Raw genomic sequence first — 25,346 nt, 5'->3', positions numbered from 1 at the left:
TCCATTTTCCTGGCTTTAGTGATTGATAAGACCTGTGAAACAATTAAACTTACTAAAATGGAAGAAACTTTTGTTTTTTGTGGGTGTTTTCTGGCACTGGGAAGAGAAGCTGAATGAACTTTTAGTGGCAGCAAGCTGCTATGTTATATCACCATGTCTTGTGGAACCATCTTTGGAGAAGTGGATTAAAATTTTTCACTGCTGGAATAAACTATATTTGTGGTTAGGTGAAACACAACAGGCACTGGAGGATTTTTAGCAATTACACATAGTATCTTCTGACAAGAAGAACCTTTGCTTATTGTGATTGAAATGTATGTTCCTGATTCTGAAGCTAAAAAGTCAGGAGTGATTTGAGTCCTACTATACAGGAGCTGGGATAATGCGATTCCAAATATCTTTAGATGTTCTAAATACCTAGTCATTTGAATGCTAGTATTCTTCAGATTTCTTCCACTCCAGTAGTTCTGTTTAACTGAAAAAAAAAATGTGGCCTAATCTTTCCCTTTCATTGTTTAAGGTAATTTTACCAAATTCAATAAATCACACTGATGTAGCTTTTTATACCTCTCCCAAATTTGTTGGAAAAGTAGCTTTATACTTCTCACCCTTAAAGGAAGCAGATACGCAGTCTTTGTCCTGCTACCACCATCTTTTTGAAGCTGAGAAATGATGTAGCAGACTAGAGCCACTTGAAGTTTCCATGATATGAAAGAAGAATTAATGGGGAAGGGCGGATTTCATTTTCCCGGTACCATATAATAACACTGGTTTTCATGTTTCCCTTCCAGGATTTGCATGTTGGGCAACAGGACTTTGTCAAGAGATCAGTTTGATGTTTGTGCCAAAACCATAGTTAAGGATAACATTACTGTGCCCTCTAAGCTTTGGCAGCTCTTCTGCCACAGTACAAACTTAACCACCGAGAACTGTGATGAATATTTCCTAATGAACAATGTCTCTGAGATAGCAGGGATTCCAGGAGCTGCTAGTGGCATTTTAAAAGGTATGATAGAATATTTTTTTTTCCCTTAAAGAGGAGGCATGCTGAGCAGTTGAAATGGGTTGAACTGTTCCCTGCTGGTTAAGAAAGAGGGACTGAAGAAATGTAATTACAGTGAAGAAAATTATCTTCGATAAAGAAAACCAAGTTTTATAATCTTTAAAAAGAGTAGATGGCACTTTTGTCCTGATACAGTACTTGTCTGCTGTAAAATTGATTAAATTTGCCTTGTACATCTCATAATTTCAGCAGAAAGTCAGCTATAATTATGAGCTATACTAACATGAGTAAGTTGTTAAAATTTTTCAGAACTCTGTGTAGCGATGACTCTCCATTTTAGACAGGTTTAGATTATGACCTGAAAGATAAGAGTACTTGTATAAAAATAGCGTACCTATTTCTTTGCCTGCTCCTGAATATAATATCATTGAAAAGTGTTCATTATTGAAATGAGCTCCAGAGAACCTGCTTTGTGCAGGTGCTGAGTGCCTAAGGTTCCCGTTTTCACAGAAACCAGTAGTCTAGTTTCTAAAATGGACTTGGCATTTATTAGTGAAATTTCAAATGCCAACCATATAATTCTGTAATTCTTCCAGTGTCTAAAGAACAAATCTGTTTATATCTAGAAAGCTGATCAATATTGCTGCTTAGATTCTCTGAGCTACTATGTGTGGGTATGGTGGTTCATCAAAAATATTCAATGTATTTTTGGGGGTTAAAACGGGTATGAAGTTAAAGCAATGTTACATTTAGTAATATTAAAGGATTAAAAAGAGCTTAGACTTCTGTAGGCTATTCATACATATTTATGGGTTTTGTTACAGATTCCCTTGAAAGCATGCAATATAAATTTTCTTTCATGTAACTTGTATATGTCTTAATTTGTGTTGATCACTGAACTGCATGAATTGCATTTGTAATCTTCAGCTGTAGACCCATTATAATGAGAACAGGTTTGAACTGAAACATGCTTTTCTTTTCTGTGGTATGATAATAACATTGAAGACAACTTGTGGAGCAATTATTTGGAGAAAGGAGAGATACTGGAGAAAGCACATCACCCATCTGTTGATGTAGCAGGCCAGAAGAACAACCTTCATCTATATGTGCTTTCAGATATAGCTACTTCATTCATGGTGCTGGTTGGCATCTTCTTCCCTTCAGTGACTGGTGAGAATACTGGGACAAGAGGGCATCCTGGGTCTCTGAGCTTTCTTCTGTCCCTTGATCTTATGTCCAAAATGTATTTTCAGGTATCATGGCTGGTTCAAACAGATCAGGGGACCTCAAAGATGCACAGAAATCCATTCCCGTTGGAACAATTCTCGCTATTGTCACCACATCACTAGTCTGTATCCTTTTAAAATCAGTAGAGTCCTGGCACGTTGCAGGTGACTCAGATGAATGACTGTGTATCTGATTTGTGGAACTGCTTTCAGGTGACTAAATTATCCGTGTGAGTATGGTTGGTCACTGGAAAAAAACCCAACCAGTTCTTGAGCTGAAAGCATCAGAATTATTATCCTGTTGGTTTCCATCCCCCTTTTTGTGTTGTTTTTTTTTTTGTTTGTTTTGTTCTTTTGTGTTTCTGTTGCTTTTCTTTGCTAGGCAGTGGTCAATAGCTTTTCAGGCTGGTGGAATACAGGTATATATTTTTTAGGATGCAAGGTATATGTTTTTTAGGATGCAGTGGACCATTAAGATGAGGGAAGGCTTTAAATGGGGAGAGATCATAAATTTCAGTTCCTTCAAAAAAAAAAAAAAAGCCTTTGAGTGACACTAAGGTAGTATATGCTTTCTTGAACATTTTATGGCAAGATAAACTGGAGTTAGAAATTAGACTAGATGTTCCTCAAGTGGTTTTTTTGGGGGGGGGGGGGGAGGGAGGGAGGGAAGGTTCATGTGTAGAGTCAGCTGCTCACTGGTACCAATGAATTTATGTAGTTATTTTGAAGTCAGTGAAACAAGATCATCTTACATCAGCTTACAGGGCTGTATTTTTTTTCTTTTTTCCCCTTGATTTTTAACACAGTCATCTGATTTAATGCTATTCCCTGATTCCCAGCTGGCATGCGGGGAAGTGTTAGAAACACTGTGCTCAGTAGTGAGCTCCGTGTAGCTGTGAATGACTGGTCGTTTCCTGCCTGTTTCCACTGAGACTGGAGTACTTAATTTGCAGAATATGAGGAACATCCTCATACCAGATTTCTAGGTGCTGAGTGTGTGTTCGGCGGAACAGCCTTTGTCCCAGTTGGAGTTGCCAGGTTTTGTATGGTTAAACTCTTCAGGGCTTAGGACCACAGGAGCTTTGCTTAGGAAAGACTGTCTTAATCTCTTCTCTCCTGCTAGAGAAGAGATGAAGCCAAGGTCTTTCAGCTTCAGCTAGCTGTTGGCATCCTAAACTACTATTTATCAACACAGGAGATTAAAAAAAAGGCAAAAGGAAATTCATATGAGCAAGGGCTTTAAAACTTCTTTGTAAGAGCTTTCTGAATCATTCCCACCCAAAGGGCAGCTGGCCGAGATGGTGACTTTCCTGGAAATTCTGCTGTTTTGAACCTGTTTTTTGCCAAACCTTGCCAAGCTGTAAATCAGGATCCCAGCTCACTTGTCCCAGCTTCTTAGGAGCGCAGGCTTTTCCAGGTGTTACTTTGGGAACTGACCCTGTACCAAGAAGTCTGCATTTCCTGTGAATGTAATAAATATTAAAACAGGTCACGGATGTAACCCCAAGCTCTAGTGTTAAAATATTTGCAGTTCAAAAGTTATTTCGTGGTGGGTAACTTTATACCTAGATATTAATACGCCACCCAGTGGAAGGCTTACACCATAATTTTTAGGAGTGATCAATGTTTCCCCTTTTATTACTCTTTGTATTTTACAATTGCATTTCAGCGGTAGAGGGTAGAGTTTAGGATTTAACCATTCATGTAAACTTAAATCACAAGATCAAAAACTTTACTGGAATGCCAGATCCAAAAAACCTGAAGTATTTTGTACTCCCTACTGCAGAAGTAGTACAGTTTAATAACAAACCCAATATTCAAAGACTTATTGGTGATGTGAATGCCATCAGAAACCACAAAATGAGAAAGTGCAAGGTGGTTTGCTATATGTTCAAAATACCTTCAGACACAAGAGGAGAGAGAAAAGAAAGCTATTTTAATATCACTTTCTGTTCTATACTAGCAGATTAAATTGATGTTTACATAGAAAAATATTTCCTTTGAAGTCACCTACTTTATCGTAACATTTAAAACTATCTTTTTTAAAAATTGAAACTTACAATAACAACTTTGTCACTTTAACATTAGAAGGTATGTATGAGCAGTGAGACATTAATTTACTCCCCAGCTTTACCATGTACTTACGGAAATGCTGCAGTGCAAATGCCGTAGGACAGAGCCACACGTTGAACTTTCCGCAATACTTTCTATGGTTGTTTTCATCTGCAATGTCTAAATAAATCCTACTTCCTTAGCGCACTCTGTACTCAAGACTTCAGTTGTGTATTACTATTTGGAGCCTGCATAGAAGGTGTAGTCCTGAGAGATAAGTAAGTCTCATTGCTTTAATGCTCTCCTGTCTTTTTCTTTTTTGCAGGGAAGGTGTGTTCTTTCCCATCTCACTCCTCCCCACCCGCTTTTTTTTTTCTTTTTTTGGCTTTTACTTCTGTGTGCCTTTTAAACCATATTTCTATGTAAATTGTAAACAATGTTTTGGGAATCTTCTTGTATTTGGTTTGATATTTTGTGGCATGGGTCCCTCGGATTTCCCATCCTGTGTCTTAATTCCTTCCTGCCCCCGCCGCCCTGCCCCAAACCTATTTTGTCTTGTGTTGACGTACACTTTTCAGTTTCCAGGGGTGCTCGTTCAAAGATCAGATCCCTAACAGTAAACTGTAGATTTCTATTTTTTTTTTCTTCTCTAGAGAAGCAAGATACAAAACAACAAGAAGTCTCCCCCCCCCCCTTTTTTTTTCCCTCCAGATGAACCTTAATTTTTTTCCTCGTTCACTGTCCTCTTTGTTAATTACAGAGTTTGGCAAAATTACTCTTTGCAAACTGTTTTCTGGCTTCATTGCCATCTGAGGTGCTACTACTGATCTTTGTAAAAGTACTGGTGATGTCAATAGTGTATGTCAAATAGCTGAAATTATTTCAGGCTACAGTATGTTAGCAAATAACTTGCAAAGTTGCTCTAATCTTTCTTGCACTTGCTGACCACTAGTCAATGACCAGTATAATGTACATTCCCTGACCTATGCCAAAGAAAAATCTTAAAAGACAGGCAGATAGCACACATCTGTATCTGTATATGTTGTATTGCTCATAGTGGTATTCGTAGGAAGAAGTATTTCCTCGTAGCATTTGTGATTATTTTCTTGCATAGAAACGCAATCAGACATCCAGAACTAGACAAAGCTTGGTATTTGGTTATCTCTGCCCTCAGATTATTAGTTATCAAACATGTCTGTCTGTAAACCCAATGACAGCATTCCCAGTGCGAGAGTCCACAAGTGCTGTTTCTGAAAATTCCCCTCACATTGATGGACTCTTTCCAGTGGACAAGCAATGAAGTGCTTGTGAATATAATTGTCTGGGGGAAGAAACAAACAAGCAACAAACCAACCAACCAAACAAAAAAACCTCAAGTCTTCTGTAGGGATGTCTGATACTGGATTGTGTTGGGTGTTTTAAATGTTAAACTTTTTTTTTAAGAACGGCATCTTTCTAGGTGAAAGTAGAAAATAATGTGACAATAACATAAGAGTTTTATAATATATGATCAAAAGAAAGTTTTCGAATTGTTGAAATCAGGCTGCAGACACTTCCTATCTGTGTATTAAAAGTAACTCAGATTATTTATTACTTCCTATATTTCCTAATCAAGAAAATATATTTAGTACTTAAATAACATCTTAAAACAGACCGAGAAAACGAAGTGTGAGTGTCGAAATACTCCCTTGAATATGAAAGTCTCGCTGTTCCTCTCTGCAGGTACGGCGAGGCAGTGAACAAGAACTTAGTGGTGGGCACCCTTTCGTGGCCCTCGCCGTGGGTCATTGTGATAGGATCCTTCTTCTCTACCTGCGGAGCAGGTTTACAGAGCCTTACCGGAGCCCCCCGGTTGCTGCAGGCGATAGCAAAGGACAACATCATTCCTTTCCTCTGGGTTCGTACATCCTAAGAAGAAAAAAATAATAAAAAAAGGCATTCTGTACATAGTAACTAACCAGCTATTTGACTTTATGCTCTTGGAAATCAGATTTATTTTCCCTAGTTTGGCCAGCATTGAAGTGAAGGTCAATATTTTTTATTTTAATGCTTTGTTTTCTTTTGTTAAGAAGTAGGAATATTTTTAAAGGAGTTTGAATAGACATATATGGTAATTTTACGAAGCAGTCTAATATCTAATTCAGTGAATCACAGAAAGCCGTTAGAATAATTTGTCTCCTTGCTCTAGAGAAAAATGTATGTAGGAAAATTACTGTTGTTTCTGAAAATGTAATTTTTCATTATAACCTTATGAAATACTTGGAAGATATGCTTAATGTTTCTGTTTCTTCAGGTTTTTGGTCATGGAAAAGCAAATGGTGAACCGACATGGGCTCTTCTGTTAACAGCATTAATTGCCGAGCTGGGAATCCTTATTGCTTCACTTGACATGGTGGCTCCAATTCTCTCAATGTAAGAAACAGGGTGGGTGCTATTTAAGGGGGGGGTGGGGGGGTCGAAGAAAAAAGCGATACTCTTCTGAGTTTTGCTAATTTGATTGTCTTTCAGAACCATATCTTAAACCAGTAAAGCAAATTACTGGAGCCTGAGTTCCACTTTTATTATTTCTATGAATTCTCTGACTTCAGGCTCTACGTATAAATATATTTGTTTCTGCTCTGGAGTATTCTGTGAATAAACATGTTTTTAGTATATTGTTATGTTGTTTGGGAAAATGTTATTTTTATCACAGAACAAAGATAGCGTTGATGGTGTGGAGAGATCTAACTTGATCCAGTTAAAAAACTGTTCTAACTACTTTATACCGATAGTTCAGGCTAGTAGAAATCAGAGGGATAGTCACACGTGTCAGGGCAGCTGTATTTTGACTGTAAATCATTCATGTGATTATAATACATGCCAGAATCTATAAATGTGTGTGCTAAAAGGTTTTGCACTTTTTTTGCTTCTGCAGGTTTTTCTTGATGTGTTACCTCTTTGTTAATCTAGCATGTGCAGTACAAACACTTCTTAGAACTCCAAACTGGCGGCCCCGATTTAAATACTATCACTGGTAAGCAAAAGGCCAGCACGCTCAACGCCTGGTCTGTAACCTACGGTGTGGGTTTTAGAAGAACTCTCTCCATGAGGGTTGTGGGCATCTTTTCTTTCTCTGGATATCAGTTCTAGACAAGAGTACATCAATGTAATATTCATAGCGGACCAGACCCAGATATTTAATGGCATAAGAGTTTCATTCCAACAACAGGATACTAAAACTACTGGGGACTGGAGAGATTCATTGGAAGCTTTACTTTCATTGTCAGTTCAGAACAGACAATTTAAAGAAAAAAGAGCGAGACAATAATTGACTTGTTCTTAACCTTTTCTACCCCACTACTCACTGATACCTTTGCTTTTTGTTTCAGGGCCCTCTCATTTTTAGGCATGAGTATTTGCCTGGCACTGATGTTCATTTCATCTTGGTATTATGCTTTGGTAGCTATGCTTATTGCAGGCATGATTTACAAGTACATTGAATACCAAGGGTAAGTATTAACTGGATAGAAAAGGGTAGGAAGGAGATAGGGTCTATTTTTTATGAATTATTTCTAGCCTTCATGTTTGGAGAAAGAACTGTCCAGAGATATGACTTAGAGGGCTTCCCTTATTAGTTCATTTTTTTCATTGCTTTACTGTGTCAGTACTCAACAAAAGCTCCTGAAGTGCTTTGTTGTTAAGCCTCTAAAGGTGTTTGGTGAAACTTGGGAGTCACAAGAAGCGGAAACCTCGTTAGGATCTATCCTTCTGTTGTCTATCACACGTAATTACTTCAGGCCCCGAACACCTGAAGGCAGCCATCTTATTCCAATTTATCTGGTGCAAAGGTCTGTCTAGAACAGTCCTTGAAAAGCTGAATCTGCAAGTTAGGTTGCCCGAGATTGTTAATATCTGATGGGGTCAGGCTGTAGTATGGCTGTATAACTTAACTTTAACAAATCGGGTATTGAAATGCTTGGTGTTTGTTTATGCTTGGGAAGCATTCTTTGTAGTGGAGTGCTGATTACAAATTAAACACAGAATGGTGGTGGTGTGGTATAGGTTTGACTGCAACATTTGCATTTCTCTCGTGGTACATGGCAAGTATTACATACATACATGTTCAAATGATAAATATACATGTGATGCATGCTGTATCGCATTATTAAACTCATTATAAGGTAATGATTTCTCTATAGCATGACTGTAAGTGTGCAATTAAATGCTCATGAAACCATACGTTGGCTAAATTGTGTGTTCTTCACAGTGCGGAGAAGGAATGGGGTGATGGTATCCGAGGTCTTTCACTCAGCGCAGCAAGATACGCCTTACTCAGACTGGAGGAGGGCCCTCCACACACAAAGAACTGGAGGTACTCATTTTAGACTAATAAAATGCGCTGTCACGATTATCTACGTACAGGATTACAAGGAATTACACTGGACTCCAAACAAGATGCTTTTGGTCTGTGTGAATGAATTTAAATGCCCAGAATATAAAAAAAAAAAACCACCCAAACCCCAAACCAAAACAAAACAGTGTTGAGTCTGCAGTAAGCTGCCCTGTCACTGCCCAAGCCCTACTGCGTGGGCCCTGTACGGGCAGACCTTTCTTGTCGTTTGGATCTTTAATCGAACTCTGAATTGGTGAATTCAGAAGTGGAACTTGGGGAAACTGCGGAGGTCTCCGAGTACAGAGGTCCAGAGGCCCATGGTAATTTGCCCTGGGGGCACAAAGAAGTCACTGCTATCATTCTAGGATTAAAAACTGGAACAGCGGCCAACATTTCTCCCTCTGGCTTTGTGTGTTGAAGACAGATTAAGTGGGCAAGAACCCTCCTCTCAGTTATGCATTGCACAACTCTTAGGCTCTGAACCAGAGGACTAGGAATCTACCAAAGAAGAGAGTTTTATAAATCCTTTTATACTTGCTCAACTATAGCTTAAGAGAGAAAATAACTTAATTGATGTTTAGCAATATCTTAAGAGACAGAAAGCAGGTGGGATCTGTGTTTAGATTAAAATATTCATGTTTCCCAACTGTTTGGCACAAGTATCCAGACAGATCTGGAAGGACAGCCTTACAGTATGAACACAGTGTGTGCTCTAGTAGTACTTAAGAGCCTTGAAAATCAGCCCCGTAAATAAAACACTAATGCAAGCTTCTTAAGCTAAGTACATGAACGGGTTTTATGACTGTCAAAACAATGCAGCAGCAGAATTCCCTCAGTGCTTCAAATCTGCTTTGAATCAGGAGAAATAAAATATTAATTAAGACCCCTCTAATGTGGGAGATACACAAAGAATGTACTGTTGCAGAGTTAATATTCAAGCACAATTAAATTGATGAGAGGCAGATTTTTTTAGAAGTGTTTTTGTTAAAGCATTAGTGAAAAATACATTCCTTTTTTTTTTCCCTCCAGGCCTCAGTTGCTGGTGCTTCTGAAACTTGATGAAGATTTGCATGTAAAATACCCTAGGTTGTTAACATTTGCATCTCAGCTGAAAGCTGGCAAAGGTTTGACTATCATAGGATCAGTGATCCAAGGGAATTTCTTGGAAACTTATGGAGAAGCCCAGGCTGCTGAACAGGTCAGTGTTTTAAACAAATTCCTAAAGCAAAAAGGGGTAACGTAAAAGTTTCATAATCATACATGGAAAAAAGCGTATCAGTAAGGCTTCCATGAAACACAGGACTAGCTGAGGAGTACTACAGCTGTTCAGTAAAGGGCTGGCAAACATGTTTCAGCTCCCAGTCGTGGCTTTGGGAATACAACAAGATCAATGCTTGCAACTTGCGTAAACAGCCTTACTGCATAAAACTGTCTCGGTTTATAAGGAAGAATTACTATGGAAGTTTATGTGTGCTGGTTAATGGAGGGAAGAGGACTATTTAGTTTTCTGAACATACCAAGAAACATTTCAATAACTGTCAATTTTTACAAACTTAGCAAATGTGCTATGTCACTTTCAGTGTGGTGACAAATTTATTACAAAAAGCATTGAAGGATGGTCCTGAAAATTTGTTAATAAATCATTTCATCTTCCTCACTGTATAAACATGATGTCATAGCCCTGCTCACATCTGCATAGTGTCAACATATCACTGTTTTCTTCCCCAGAGGCTTTTTATACAAGGAAAACTGTTATAAAGGGAAAACTAATTCATAGGCCTATGTGTTGACCAAGTTCGGTTAGTTTTTAAACAAATACAGGGTATGGTATTCTTGATAGGTGTGGGGGTTTGGTGCTGATACTTGTAAATTGGATATAATAACACAGCATGCTACATAGAAATCTGAAACTGAAAATCCGAATAAAGTTAGTTAATCTTGGGTTTAAAAAGGTGAGTGTATTAGGATTAGAAAATGGAAAGTGAGATAGTAACACAGATATCACTAACTACTACTATGAATAAGAGATTATAGCACAAACCAAAAACCCCTTATCTTAATCTTTTAGAAATAATTATGTTTGGAAGGGAACTATGTGTGTTTTAAACAAGTATTATTCACAATTAGTGGGTATTTTCTCTTCTGTTTTTTAAGGAAAGCGGATGAGCAGAACTTTGCTTTGAAATGTGTTTTACCTGTGGACATGTGAACCAGGAATTTACACTGTAATCACATGATAGAGAAATACTAAGAGTTCCTTTTGGTTGCGAGGTTTTTCCTTCTCTGTCTTGCAGACTATTAAGAATATGATGGACATTGAGAAGGTGAAAGGATTTTGTCAAGTAGTTGTAGCCAATAAAGTTCGAGAAGGAATTGCCCACTTGATCCAGTCCTGTGGACTAGGTGGCATGAAACATAATACTGTGGTTTTGGGATGGCCGTACGGCTGGAGACAAAGTGAAGATCCAAGGTCATGGAAGACGTTTATAGGTGAGCTTTAAAGGTTCTGTGTGATCAAACGTTGTCGACAGAGATGTTTATTACACATACGGTACACCCAGGGGATTTTAACAGAATCCTTGTGAAATTGGTTTTGGTTTTTAGTCTGTTTTTCTAGTATTGATTGTGAAGTAGATAATTTCTCACAAAACTGCTCTATGTTTGAAATGCCACTTCTTGCAGGTAAAAGACCTATGAAAGATCTTCAAAGATTAATTTAGCACCTAAAATTCATCTGTCTAATGAATGGTTAAAAAATTACGGACTTGATAGATACCATTTTTATGGCAAACTGTAATTTGTTTCCTAGATAATCTCTTTTCACTGGTCCTAACCTATCCATCTCTCTTCACTACTGGAGCTAACACTCTCCTTGCCTATATCCCTCTCCTTCCCCTGTGGTCCAGTCACTTCACACAGTCAAATTAGAACAGAGCAGATGCTTTCTTCTCATACTTAGCTTTGAAGATTGCTGCTTTTATTTCAAACATGAAATAGGGCTTGTGTTCCTGTAAGTCTGCTTTAATCCAGCTTTGTCATTTGGTCCGACCTGGCTATACAAGCCTTGCTGCGCGTACTTTTCTTTATGTAAGCGATGACTTTTATGCTTTGCTGACATTTGCTCAGTGAGTAACTTCATTTATTTATTTATTTATTTATTTATTTATTTAAACCATAGATCACTCTTGCAGAATTGGACATAACCGTCTGTTCTTCCCCTTTTGGGCAGGTACCGTTCGCTGCACAACTGCAGCCCATCTGGCTCTGCTGGTTCCCAAAAACGTGTCTTTCTACCCCAGCAACCATGAGCGTTACAACGAAGGCAACATTGACGTGTGGTGGATTGTGCATGATGGAGGCATGTTGATGTTGCTTCCTTTTCTTCTCAAACAGCACAAAGTAAGGAGCTAGCCAAAGAATGTTTGTCACCCAACTACCTCTGTGTGCGTTGGTTTAAAGAAACAAGGTCCAGTAGTGGAGCCTGTATTGATAAACGAGAGTGGATATATTGATAAGTTTGTGTTTCGCAGAGCAAAATATTATTGAGTCAAATACTGAGAGTTTGCGTTCCCCCACCAGGTTTGGAGAAAATGCAAAATGCGAATTTTTACTGTAGCTCAGATGGATGATAACAGCATCCAGATGAAGAAGGACTTGGCTACTTTCCTCTATCAACTCCGAATAGAGGCAGAGGTAGAAGTGGTAGAAATGGTAAGGGATTTGAGCCCGTTTTTCACTTTATGGTGCAAATGGTGGTACTTGGTTATGACTTGATTACAAGCACAATATTTTTTTCTTATTTCTGCAGCACAATAGCGATATCTCAGCATATACTTATGAGAGAACTCTTATGATGGAGCAGAGATCTCAGATGCTGAGGCAAATGAGGCTGACAAAAACAGAGAGGGAAAGGGAGGTATGTCATTTGTGGTTGATTGCTATGGGCTGCTGAGGTGGATGACACAAAGTGCCTTCCTAGTAGTGTTTTATATAGCTGCTGCTTAAATTTAACTCCTGTGTTCTAAAGATGTAAGGAAATACTTTTAGTGTAGCTTTTTTGTTTCCCAGAATTGCATGTAGTCATTGAACAGCCTGGCTGTACTTGCAAAACCATGCTAGAAATTACTTGTTTTGGGGGAAAACGATGGCAGTATATACGCTGTAGAAATGATTTGTGTGTTCCCCTTTGTGATGTAAATGATACGCGATGACTGGAGGAGGTAAGTCTCAACCCTTTCTTGACCTTGTTTTTGCTTTATATGGGATGTCTGGGGTTTGTCTGAATTTATAGTATATCCTGTTTTCCTACTGAAGATTTCATTTCGTTGTCAATTTTGAGTCAGACTTGTCCATTGTTTTAGACCATGTCATGATGTGAGCTAGACTGTCTTTTTTTTTTTATCGGTACAGGCCTCTGTTAGTCGAAATTCTGCACGGCTTAAACCCATCAAAACTGTTCAAAGTCAGTTTGGTATGCAAGATTATTGGCTAGGGCAGATGCGTGGTATCAGAGCTGTCCTAAATGCTAAATCGATTGTACAAAATAAAGGATACAACAGAACAAAACGTCTTTCATTGCTTAAACAGAACCAGAGAACGTAAAATAAAGTCTCTGAGTTCACCTTGTCATTCATGTGCCCTCTAGGCTCAGCTGGTAAAGGACAGACATTCAATAGCACGTCTGGAGAGCCTCTACTCAGACGAAGAAGATGAGGGGGACCCAGTTCCTGAGAACATCCAGATGACCTGGACAAAAGAGAAATGTGATGCTGAGAAGCGGAACCGAGGCAGTGCTGTGGGAAGCTTTAGAGATCTCATCAGCATTAAGCCGTGAGTCTTGTCCAAGTCAACAGCTTGCACCTCCTGAAACTCTAGATGTGCTGTGCTTTTATTATCTTTTGTCTCCTAATCCTTGGTTTAGACTTACGCAATAAACATTGAGACCTGACTACTGAAAACACAGCAGTTAGCCTCCTGAGAAATCTCCCTAACCAATTAAATGTGGCACACATCCCTCAACATCTTACTTGGTATAGTCAAATTCTAAATTGGAGCTGTTAAATCCTATTATAATTTTCCTCCTGTCTCCCAAATACCTCAACAAAACACACAATTAAAAACCAGACTGATAATTTCACTATCTAATGTGTAGCGCGGATGTTTAACACAGCAAGGAAGAAGCTGTGGAGATGGTGATGAATGACTGTGAATAGAATGTGTGTGATAAAACCCTCTAAGACAGACTTGCTGTTGAAGGAGCACTGACATGTAACGAGAGCCTTAGCATTGCCACGTGTGTGCCCCCTTGAATGGCTAGAAGTAAAGCTCTATTTGTGGCTTTATATAAAAACGTGTGAATCTCCTGTGACCTCTTTGATGTATTACATCTTACACGAAGTGTTCACTCAGTCAGCTTTGCATACTTGGCAACGTTCCAGATTTTTCTTCCTAATAAATCAGTGAGAATTCAAATCTGGTTTAGGATGAATCATATATAGTTTATATACTGTAGAAATTCTGCTGAATTTGGTGTTAACTACGTGTACTTTTTCCTCTTCCATGCTTTCAGAGAGTGGGAAAACTTGTAAGTTTGTTATTTAACTTAGAAGTACATTAAGATGGTTGAGAGGGAAGACTTCATTTTCTCACTTAAAAGCAGGAAAACTATATATAATTATGGAAGAAATGAAAAGGAGTTACAGTTGAGCAGTCAGACGCGATGTTTTTAAAGGGAACAGGATTAGCCACTTCAGCTAAGTATCATTATAAATAGCACATACCAAACTACAAGAGTTGTCCTGACAAGAACTAAGTCAGGATAGAAAACAATTACAGGTCTGAACCTGTTTTCTTAAGCAGAGTATGACACAAGAAGTGGGAAACATTACTCATTTAGAGAAGCTCTCATTCTGCAACACTGCTATGGTGTTATTTCTGGCAGTTTCTGGACACCAAACCAATCCTTTCTTATAGCCTACACCTTCAAATCATTGGGGAGAGGCCAATTTTAAATGTCACTTTAGAGAATACCAAACCTTTAGTTTTCAATTACTTTTGCAAAACTATACGTAGTTAATAACAGGATATTGTTTCTGGTGCTGGTTTCTTCCTCGCTTCCTGTAAACATAATCTGGCCTTTGTGTTGTCCCTGGCTTTCTGAAGCTGATGTGGTTAAGACAGAGGATGTCCTTGCTGTAAATTAAATAAGAACATGAAATAACAGAGAGGTAATTTGAAGTGGGTAAATTGTGTTGTTAGTATAATAAACATTATTCTTACCATTGTATCTTCTATTTTCTGTATATATAAAATATTTCTTTGCAAACCTAAATATTTGGAAGAACAGCAAGGTTACTAAAGACTTCCACTCATAACATGTAAAGCTGAATTAACAAAACTACAGATTCATATTTGATTCGTTTCTACTAATACTTGTTTTGTTTCTTCATTTTAATATATTAACAAGTGGAAAATCCTCAAAGCTGCAAATATATTCTCCCTCTGATAAGTCTATTTCTGTATTGTTTTTCCTTTTACATTACCAAAATAATGGTTGATTTCCTGTAGGAAGGAAACATTCCCCGGCTCAAACTCCCCAAAGGATACTTTCCAGTTCTGTTACTGCATGAATCCATGTTATTTTGTGATGATGTATTCTGAATAATTAATCCTGTTACCTCTCTTAGCCTGGATTCTTAAGGAGCAGAGGCTTATGAGATCATGCTGCATCTATTCCCTTCTCTCCCATAACTTTTGAACCAAGTGGCTACTCAAATTTGAAAGCATGATTGAGATTTTAAAGATACTTGGGTCATAAGTTTTTCTTGCAAATAGCCAGGCAGAGAGGTTGATTAGTTTCCAACTGAAGGAAAGGTTAAAATCCTTATTATACACCAGAAAGCCCCATAAGCAGGCATGCATCCAGCCATCTGTAGGCTGCGTTCCAGCCTACGAATCTGTAGGAAACCAGGCTTTCTCTGGAGATGTCAACTGCTGTTCAACACACAAAGACACGTGCGCTCATGGGAAGGGCGGACTGAGCACAATGGTGCCAGACTCCTACTTGGTTCCGACTGGTCTCTGAGAAAGAGTTTTCCGGGACTGAGTCCGGAGAGGTGCATGGTCTGTGCTGCCATGGGAGTTGAGGGGATCTGGAGAGGGCTGCCAGAAGGGAAGGCTCTGCAGCCACAAGTGTCCGCAGTCAAAGAGCATGTCCCCTTGTGCAAATGCGTTTTAACTTCTTATGCAAGACTGTAAATCACCTTTACAAAATACGCTTCTTGAAGAGCAATATAACGTCATAAAGTGGAGACTTGACTCCAGGGATCTTAAAACCCATGGAGTAGCAGTACCTGAAGAACTCTGTGAAAGCTCTTCCATGTCTCCATCATTAAGTTTGAAAAAGTTTACTGTGTGTTGAGTTGACATTTAACAAGGTATTTAGGAGATTTAAGGTATGCTTTTAAGGGCCTTTTTAATAATTCAGTTTTCAGAGGCATGTTTCTAACAGTAAATCTGAATGTGCTTCTTCTACAGGAACCAGTCTAATGTCCGAAGAATGCACACAGCAGTGAAGCTAAATGAAGTTATTGTAAATAGATCCCATGATGCCAGACTTGTTCTCCTCAACATGCCTGGTCCTCCAAAGAATACTGATGGTGATGAAAACTGTATCCTTTCAGGCAAGGCCTGGTCCACATAGAAGATCTTTCTCTAACCTGTGCTCTTGAATTCATTTTGCCACAAATGCTGTCAAGCTGCAATACGTGACAAAGTGTCCACTGAGGGGAGGGTACTGGCTTGTGGCTGTTATGTAGTAATTGCTTAAAGTATAAGTTGCCACTGGCTGCTCTGGAAGCCTTGTAGGTTTGAAATCAGTCTTGTCTAAATTCTGACTTGATTTCATTTATTTATTTAATTTAGTTAATTTAATTCTCGATAGTGGATGTAGCAGACGTTTAAGAAGGCATTTGCAGCAGCCAGCACTCTGGGCAGGGCGTGTCTGAACTCGAGTGAACAGAAGTGCTGAAGGAGAGGGCGTATCTCAGGCACAGCTCACACATCACAATTTGGGAGCTTAGCTCCAAGCGCAATGCTCTGGTAAGATTAAAATTCAAACCCACAGTATTTAGGCACTTAGAGGGATACCGGCACCGTGCCTCTGAGCGAGGCCAGAGCTGAGGTTTGCGATCTGGTGAGCCTGTTGGCACTGCAGTTCTCTGTCCACAGCTGCTCTTCAGCCTTGCTTTGTACCATTAAATTAGCAAGCTTTTCACTGGCCTGTGCCAAAAAATATATGTCACAAATCACGGACCAAATTATTGTTTTCTCCTAAATCTAGATAGTAGTAGTAGTAATGTCTGTTTCACAACAGCATGCTGGCCGAAGAAAGGATAAAAACATTCCTCTTCGCGTAAGAGGGTTTCAACCATGGCTACTACAGCTCAGGAGAGATTTTAAACTTGAGGTTATGGGTGAGGATGCTTATTCCTTCACCCTTCCCTGGAGAGGCTGATACTGTGACTGAAAAACACTCAGTATTCGTGGAGAGCAGCTAGGAGGGAGTGTGACTGTGTAACCTGGTGCCACCAGCATCACTGACAGGCTCAGCTTTGGGCAGTGGCGGGTTCATTTTGGAGCCGGCTGAAACTGGCTCTGTCCAATATGGGGGCAGCCCCGGGTCTCGTCTTGCAGAGGATGCCTCTGCAGCCTTCCCACTAGCAAAACCTTGCCACATAAACCCAATGCAGAGGCTAATCACTGTGTATTTTGGTTTTGATATTTCTTTTGTCCTTAACTTCATCGAAATAGACATGGAGTTTCTTGAAGTCTTGACTGAGGGTCTGGAGAGAGTATTACTTGTTAGAGGAGGTGGCCGAGAAGTCATCACAATTTACTCCTGATTTAGCTTCTAAGGCTGGTCTACATTTACCTTCTTGGCGATAACGGACATTCCAGTTTTAAATGGAGAAGAAAAAAAGGTTTTTTGCCTAATTTTCTCCTCATCCAGTCCTATTCATTGTCTTTCCATTTGCAACATACATATCTTTTGGGATTGCAGTATTGTTACACCATCCAGTTAGCAACATAAGTTAATTGTGAAGCTGCCACATTATTCAGTTTCTGCTTTGGTACTTCAGCATTTGTGCATGTAGTTTTAACACTAAACCTATTTTTAGTCAGCACTGCTATGTGCAGTATTTTTAGTAACTGTATGTAAAGTTAGGACATGAAAGCCAGTTACTGTAAAAAGATTTTAAAAGCTTTTTATATTAGGTTTGGGGGATAGAATTACATTATATAGCAGCTAGTTTCTGCTGAAGTTCAGCTATAAAGCATTTTCTAAGAGCACACTAAATTGTAAGAGAGGACTGAAAAAGCTTTGTCTTTCTGGGTTTATTTCCAGAACTAAACTCTCAGTATTGGATAAGAATTTATACTTTTAATAAATTTATTGATAGAGATTTAAATAAATTATGTTGATAGAGTTGAAATTATGTATGTAGCTTGCTACAAATTGTGTTGCTTCCGAGACTTGAGGTTCTGTGAGGCCAGATCCCTATTTATTTTTGTATTTATTTGTCAGAAATATTGGATATGCAGATGCAGACTGTTTAGGATAACAGAGATCTCACAATAAATTTTGAATCATCAGTGGATTGAAGGACCAGTCCTGTGCAGTTCTTCCATGCTTTAAATTTCTTGCAGACCATCCATCAAAGTACATTGAGCATGTTGGGAGTCCCGTGTGTAGAGCCAGGTGCTATGCTGCACGCACAGCGATGGGATTACACTTGCACAAGTACAGGGGACCTGCTGCTTCATTGTATGCTTTATGCCCTTAGAGGAAAAAGAAGAAAAGAAGACCTATATTAACCAATAAGTCTCTGGAGATTTTATCAAGCCCATTGAGTTGTACTTTATGTACAGAACATTCGTATTTTTTCAATAAAACGTTGCATACACTTTGAACCTATTCTCTGTTCTGTGTGTTACGGTGAATTACCTAGGAAAACCCCATCTGTCCTTCCCTGCGCAGAACCGCTGTGATCTGACTTTAGTGTGTCAGCGCTGGCGGATCCGCTGTGCGAGGGGAAGGTGGTAGAGAGGTGTCGGCACTCCCCCGAAGGGCGCAAGTACTGCACTGTGGAGGTGCCAGCTTAGTCTTTAAAGCAGCCTGCTGGCATGCCTAAGTGAGTGAAGGCTCCTGGGTCTGGAGTTTCTACCATATGCAATAGCCAGGTAGAACTCCGTACCTGTACACCATGAAACACACACAAGCTGGTACCCCCTCAAGATTTCCGGCTGTCTGGGATAGCGGTAATCCCGTACAAGGGACACGTGTGAGGTAACCTCTATGAGATGGATTAGTAGCGTGGGAAGAAAGGTGGGGATTGACACATTTCTCTGACCTGTGTGCTCTTGCTAGTTGATACACTAGTTCCGTCAACCCTGTTGGGATAGTACTCCTGGTTGTTTCCCTCATAACAGCATGACCAATTTGTCTGAGAGACAGAAATCTGAGAGACTATCCAGGCTTTTATCTTGAATAAGAATAACATAATAAAAAATGCTTGTTATAAGAGTTTTATAGTTAAACCCTAAGTTTGTTCTCTCTGTGAAATAGGACATACCTGATGGGAGCAGGATGGTATTAGTGCGTGCACGATCCCTGCAAGACAACAGCCAGGAAACAACTCTAGGGTGCGCTCTCTACTGGGTATTTTTTAGTTTATTTTATTAACAACAGTCTTTGCTTTTTTGGTTTTGAAAACCAAAATTCATTTCACTCACATTTTAAAACCAATGGAAAGAATAAAGCTTGCTTATTTGTAAATAGCGTGCTATTTGTAGAGAGATCATTTTGACATCTTCAGAGGACTGAGTAGTAGCATGCAAGCGTACAGCAATCACGATAGTTAACACCTATTTGCAAGTATTCTTTTATAGGAGTAATCAAAAAAGTTTATGAAAACTTTTTTATTCCTCAGACTTTTGTAGGTCTAACTATGGGATATTAACTTTCTTTTACCAAATGTAAACTTCTAATATAAACATGCTGAGAAACATATACGCTTATTCCTTATGAAATTTTATGCATTTGGGTGACATAACTCCACCTCACAAAAGGATTTCAGTGCCATCTATTACCTGACCCAAGTAACCTGTTTGTGGCTTTATGATGTTTTTAACATCAAGCCAACCAAGTGAATATCCTTACAGGTACATTAGGCTAGGTTTTCACAGGTTATTCTATGCAATGTGGATTAAAAAAAACCCTAATTCAGCCTTGTGTGGACCCTAAGGATTTAATAGGCTCCAATTATGTAAGACATCTCTATATATAGAAGGTTCAAAATAAGTTCCTCTGAGACTTGGCTTACTAAGTTAAAGTGCAGAGTCTAGGGGTGCATGTCAGTGAAAACTGGAAGTAGCATGGAAAAGGTCGTGTAAGAAAAACATCAATGAAAAAGGTAATTTGTAGTTGAGTCAGCTTCTGTGAGGGTAACCAAATGGTCATCTTCCATTTCTGTCCCTACTCTAAAACCTTTTTTTGGTAAGGAGATGAGAACATGGCAATTAAAACACAACATGACAAAGTTGATTTAAGCTCTTTGAATACGGGTATAGAGAATTATACTGAAAACCTCTATGGCATAGTTTTAATAATTAGTTATTAAAAAAACCCTGCTGTAGCACAAAGATGTCACTTTGCTTTATCTTTCACCTCCAGAAAACTCGCAATCAAACAAACCTGCAATCAAAAAGCTGGTTTACTTTCTGGGAGAAACGGTGTGTTGCTCCCCTCATTTTCGTAGCACTGAAATGGTCTGCAAGACACGTTTTGCTTTAGCCACTGAAACCCACAAGAGGGCACTAGGCTGCCTCCTTTGGTGGTTCCCTAGACTTGAAGAAATGCCACAGCAGTTACCCAGATTATTTGGAAATGAATGTTGAGTGGTAATTTTTCATGCTATTCATCTAAACAGTACTTCTTTGAATTCTAGATGCGCTGATAGGAAATGAAACGTGATAAATTAAAAAATTTCCATTTAAACAATACATCCTCCTCCTCTGTCCCCATTTCTCATTTTCTCATCTGCGTCATCCATAATAATGTTTGCTTCTTCAGTAGTTCCCTTGGGAAGGGAAAAACTGCCTCATGCTGTGCTCTGGAGGTCAAAAGTTCTCATTCCGTTCTGGAGTAATTATCCCCCTGCATAGTCACTGGCCCAGGTCCGTAGGCAGATCCGCCAATACAAAGTGCCGCTTTCCCCTGGGGAGAGGTACCACATCACTCTGGATTTGCCACGTCAGACAGCAGCAGGCAGAACTACAGTGCAGTCCAGGAGGTGATGGGTTTTTGAAGAAAATTTCCCATCATGGTCACACTCTATATTCCAAGCTCAGGCAGCTCTTTGAACAGAATGTGCCCTGCCAGTGGACAGGTGACTAAAATGGAGTCTATGGTTGGCAACTTCTGTCCAAAATTCTCTCTCCACCCTTGAAATAATGTAGGGAGTCCTCTCGCCGGTTGGGAAAAGTGACATAAGGGCATGGCTCTTCCTCTAGCTGGGGAAGGCGCCTGCCAGCTGGGCAGATACTGCTTACTCCTGGCAGGCCTGATGGTCATTTCTTCTGTCAGTTCCTGAAGCAAGCCTGTCCTAGTGCTTCACGAAGTGCTAGACAGCCAGTGCACTTACTACATGTGATGGGCTAAATCTGAGCTGAGAAATGGGTGAAAGGCTGAGTAAACAGGACAATTTCAAAAGTAAAGGGGTACCTGGCTAGTGCTGAGTGGCAATGGGAGGTGTCTCTAACTTATCTCTGCACAGGGCTTTGTCTGATGTTCTCTTTCACTTCTCTGCACCATCTCGTGGGACTCCCATGATAGCTGTCAGTACTTGACACCATGAGGTCTGAGGCTCTCCACCTTGCAATGATTTCTGCTATTCCCTGGCAATGTCAATAATATAGATGTCACTACTGAAATAGAAATGTGGCAGGATGTGTCCATGGCCCACAGAGATGGCATTGCGAATGGGTTAGTAACAAAGTTAGAGATCTCAGGCAGACATCTCAATCTTTTAGAGGTCTGTGTCGTGCAAGTAGGCCAGTGATTCTATGACGTTAAAAGAAATGTAAGAGGGAGAGGATGAGGCTGTATGCTGCGTAAATCTCATCCATTATTAAACAAGTAAAACAAAAATTATCTATCTCACCAAAGAAAGTGTTTTTACAGAATTGCTAGAAGAGGAAGATACCAGCTGGGCCACTAATCTTCTAAGCGAAGACAGTCAGGATCTATGACAGGATATTCTGGGTTAGCTTCAACAGGGAGATGAAAGCAGCAAGCTACCATTTTGACACATAAATATTCAATGCTTGGATACTATTCACCTGTTTCCTTTCACCCAACCCAGGAGGTGCCTATGTTTCTGCTGTCAGATATGCATATAATCATTTAATTCTTACTCAACATTCCTCTCAGCTCAAATCTAGGGAATTTCATGAAAGGTTTTGAATTGCAATAGCTTGCAAGGAGGCAGTCCTGCCTGCCCTCTCCTGCTTCTTGTGTCTTCTACCTCTGCCCATTTTGTGCTGGCACAAGCAGTCATACAGCCATGTAGCAATGGGATGGGACCATGCCTTTTGACAGCAGTGACAAGTTACGCGCATTTAAACTCCTCTTTAAACTGCAGCACTGGATGTGAGCTAAAAGTTAAATGTCCAGCAAAGTCAGTCCTCATAAAATGATGCTTTTTAAGAAGAACCAAAGTAGACAATTCACCACATATTTTGCCTTGCAGCTCCAAGATGGGAGATGTCCTCTTGATGTAGCTTCTTCTCTTTCCAATAAAATACCACTGCCAGGAGGACACAACATTGTCTGTACACCTCCAAACACAAGGTAATCTCCAAGGTTCAACTACAGTAAAGTATTGGAGGGATTTGAACCATAGCTGTCATAGTGTAGGGAATGCGCCAGGAGGGTTCAAGAGAAACACCAGCTTCGTATTTTTGTAAGATGGGGTTGGCCTGTCCTCGGCACTCCTGCAGGAGGTCAGGGCACTGAATCTGAGTGAAGATAAGTTCTTCCTTCCAACCCGACCCAGACATTTAAATTTCAAAAAGTGATACCCTTGAAAAGCTCTTCTTTTCAGCAAACTGAAACATAAGAGCTGAGGTGAGCATCTCTCTACAAATGCTGTTTTCCATGTGATTTAATACAAGAGTATCTGTATCTACTGTACAGACTGTGACTTACATTGAACAGTTGTGTACGATGTTGTATATGACATTGTCAATGCTAAGATGTGTAGTCCCTCTCTGACAACTTAGTCCTTTGCATCATGCGTCAACAAGAGGCAAAACCAGCAGCCAGCAGAGCATATGAATGAAAAAATAGTTTGTAGAAAAAGAAATAAAGAACCCAAAGTCAATAAGCTTATGAACCTATCTTGATTATTGCTCCTCAGCTTCTCATAATCTGTTTGTGGGAGTTCATTTTTGGTTGGGTCTTTCAAATGTCAGGCAGTTACTGCTTCTACAGAAGACCCACTCTCAACCTGCAAGCAACAGTAAGGATTTTAAGAATTACAGCTTAAAATTGAGAGGCATAAATTCTAAATTCAAGACAATATAGGTAACAAGGTAGCAAGTCATACGAATGTAGTACTTTGCCAAACTTGCCTGCTTTATATAGCCAAATACATAGGATTTTCTTGTTACACATCTGAAACAATTTCCAAAGTGTAACAACTAATTTTGTTCTGCTTTTAAATTTACAGTTATGATTAAATACCGGGATTTGCTCTCCATTAGATTAAAAAAAAACCGGTTAATAAGGAATCAATTGTTGAGGCTTTAAAAAAGAAGTTCACCACAGAAACATTAAAGATCTAAATGGCATATGTAAATAATCCCCATCAAAATAAGCTGGCTACAATCAGGACTGAATGTATTTTTAGTTGGCTCCTTTCATGTCCTTCACCAGAGTCCATACAAGCTGTTCCCACAATATAACTCTTTGTGGCTTATCTGCTCTTTTCTCTTTCAAGGACAAGTACAATTAGCTTCCTCAGAGGCCAGCTGTGCTGGGGGTGAAGCATGGCCCTGTTTATTGTTTATGGACTTTAAACTAGCACAACTCTTGTCTTGTCAGAGGGGCTTCAGCTCTGTTTTTCATAAACATGTGTTTGGTTGGGCTCCATTCATTACCATTTTCAACAACTTGCTTGCATTTATGGAGATATTTCTCACCTCAAAAGAGCTTATTGAAGTGGTCAGCCAGGCCAGCCAACTAAAATGAACATACTGAAAATAAAAAGCAGATGAGCTTTACTCCAGCCTGTCTCTTAGGTGGATACAGTTTAACTCCCATGCTCTGTTTTTCACGTGCTAAAGCTGTGGAAGATTCTGCTGTGAGCAAAGCTTAGCAGTTACATTGTTTCCAGAGTAGTGTATGGTTTCTACAATGTGGTTTTTTCCTCCAATTTTAAAAACAACTCCTTTTAAACAAGCATGATTTACTCCTTGTGTTTGGCGACAGAACACTCCCTTCATCTACTTTTTTCTTTCTGCCAGCTGTTATGTCAGTAACGAATGGAAACTGGCATAAAATCCACATAATTGGGTAAAAGAGAAGTGTTTTATCTCAGCATCTGTACAATTAGGCCATACATCTTAAGAATGCATACTGAGAGTACATAACATTGCCTTGAAAGTCAGTATGGCTACGTCCTAATATGGCTAAATTCGATTCTGATGTTTGCATCTTCTGCCGTCTCATACACAGAATTCCTTCTGGCTTCCTGTATAGACTGTACCTTGGGTACAGTGGCAGCCCAGAATGGTGGCATTGGGGAAAGGAGGTTATTCCTTCTGTAACAGTTAGAGATCTTTCACTTTGAAGGCTCCTTGACCCCCGTGGATGTAAACTTATACACAGAATCAGGGAGATTAATTCAAAGTACAGCCTCTGACCTAAAGCATGTGTCAATTTTTAATGTACATAAATCGATGCTATTGCTATTGAAAACTGCGTAAGACAGATCTAGTTACTTGAAATGTGTCTCATGGCTATAAAGACTAGTACTTGTTGGAGAGGAGGTGGAGGAAGAACAGGTATGTGAGATGAGAATGCCAAGTCAGAAGTTTTAGACCACATGCCCTCTAAGGCCATGGATTCATACCCCCACACTTTCCCCTCCCCTTTAGCTTTCCTCTAATAGCAGGAGTGGTGTTAATTTTCCTGAAACCCTCATTTTGCATGAAGTTAGAACAAAAATGACAGTAGAAGCAACAGAGATGCTCTTTACTATTATTTCTGATCTACACAGAAGTAGTAAGTCAAAGAAAACTTACTGGGAGACTGAAGTTAGAGGTAGTCTTATTTCTGTGTTAATTCGCCTCTGTCAGTGAAGTCTGCAGAGAGAACAAATCCTGTTAGAATTCACAGTGCTTGTTTAATTGGACATTTGTGATTATGCCAAGAGTTTATTCTGGTAGGAGTATGTGTGGGGTGCCCTTTTTCATATTGCAATTCAGTGCTGTGGGGTTACAAAATGAATAAATTTATGTGTGTGATTTTATAGCTAATATAGCATAATGCGCCAACATTTATCAAGTTACATTTAGTGTCACAATCTAGTTAAAGAGAGACAGCTCTTAATGCAGAGTCTGTAAGAAG

General features: G+C 39.4%; 1 protein-coding gene across 4 annotated transcripts in view; it reads left to right on the top strand.

Annotated features, from left to right (window-relative positions):
- SLC12A4 (solute carrier family 12 member 4) overlaps positions 1-18,629 on the top strand; it is a 51,195-nt gene extending 32,566 nt beyond the window's left edge. For 2 of the 4 annotated variants that reach the window (XM_076349319.1, XM_076349320.1), the window contains exons 8-24: positions 792-1,006; positions 2,009-2,173; positions 2,257-2,355; positions 4,502-4,559; positions 6,004-6,178; positions 6,575-6,693; positions 7,196-7,294; positions 7,650-7,769; positions 8,528-8,632; positions 9,683-9,851; positions 10,948-11,143; positions 11,883-12,052; positions 12,233-12,364; positions 12,462-12,569; positions 13,299-13,483; positions 16,190-16,323; positions 17,465-18,629. In XM_076349319.1, coding sequence (XP_076205434.1) covers positions 792-1,006; positions 2,009-2,173; positions 2,257-2,355; positions 4,502-4,559; positions 6,004-6,178; positions 6,575-6,693; positions 7,196-7,294; positions 7,650-7,769; positions 8,528-8,632; positions 9,683-9,851; positions 10,948-11,143; positions 11,883-12,052; positions 12,233-12,364; positions 12,462-12,569; positions 13,299-13,483; positions 16,190-16,323; positions 17,465-17,556 — 2,341 coding nt within the window. In that variant the 3' untranslated portion in view covers positions 17,557-18,629. Of the gene's footprint in view, positions 1-791; positions 1,007-2,008; positions 2,174-2,256; positions 2,356-4,501; positions 4,560-6,003; positions 6,179-6,574; positions 6,694-7,195; positions 7,295-7,649; positions 7,770-8,527; positions 8,633-9,682; positions 9,852-10,947; positions 11,144-11,882; positions 12,053-12,232; positions 12,365-12,461; positions 12,570-13,298; positions 13,484-14,222; positions 14,585-16,189; positions 16,324-17,464 lie in introns of those variants that run through there. The other 2 variants (XR_012996301.1, XM_076349321.1) reach the window with 2 other exon arrangements.
- Positions 18,630-25,346: the final 6,717 nt, after the last annotated feature.

The sequence above is a fragment of the Aptenodytes patagonicus genome, chromosome 11 (genome assembly GCF_965638725.1).
Source record: "Aptenodytes patagonicus chromosome 11, bAptPat1.pri.cur, whole genome shotgun sequence".
In the NCBI taxonomy this organism is placed as follows: domain Eukaryota; kingdom Metazoa; phylum Chordata; class Aves; order Sphenisciformes; family Spheniscidae; genus Aptenodytes; species Aptenodytes patagonicus.
Note: the sequence above shows the minus strand (reverse complement) of the source record. Positions and strands in the feature narration are given on the sequence as shown.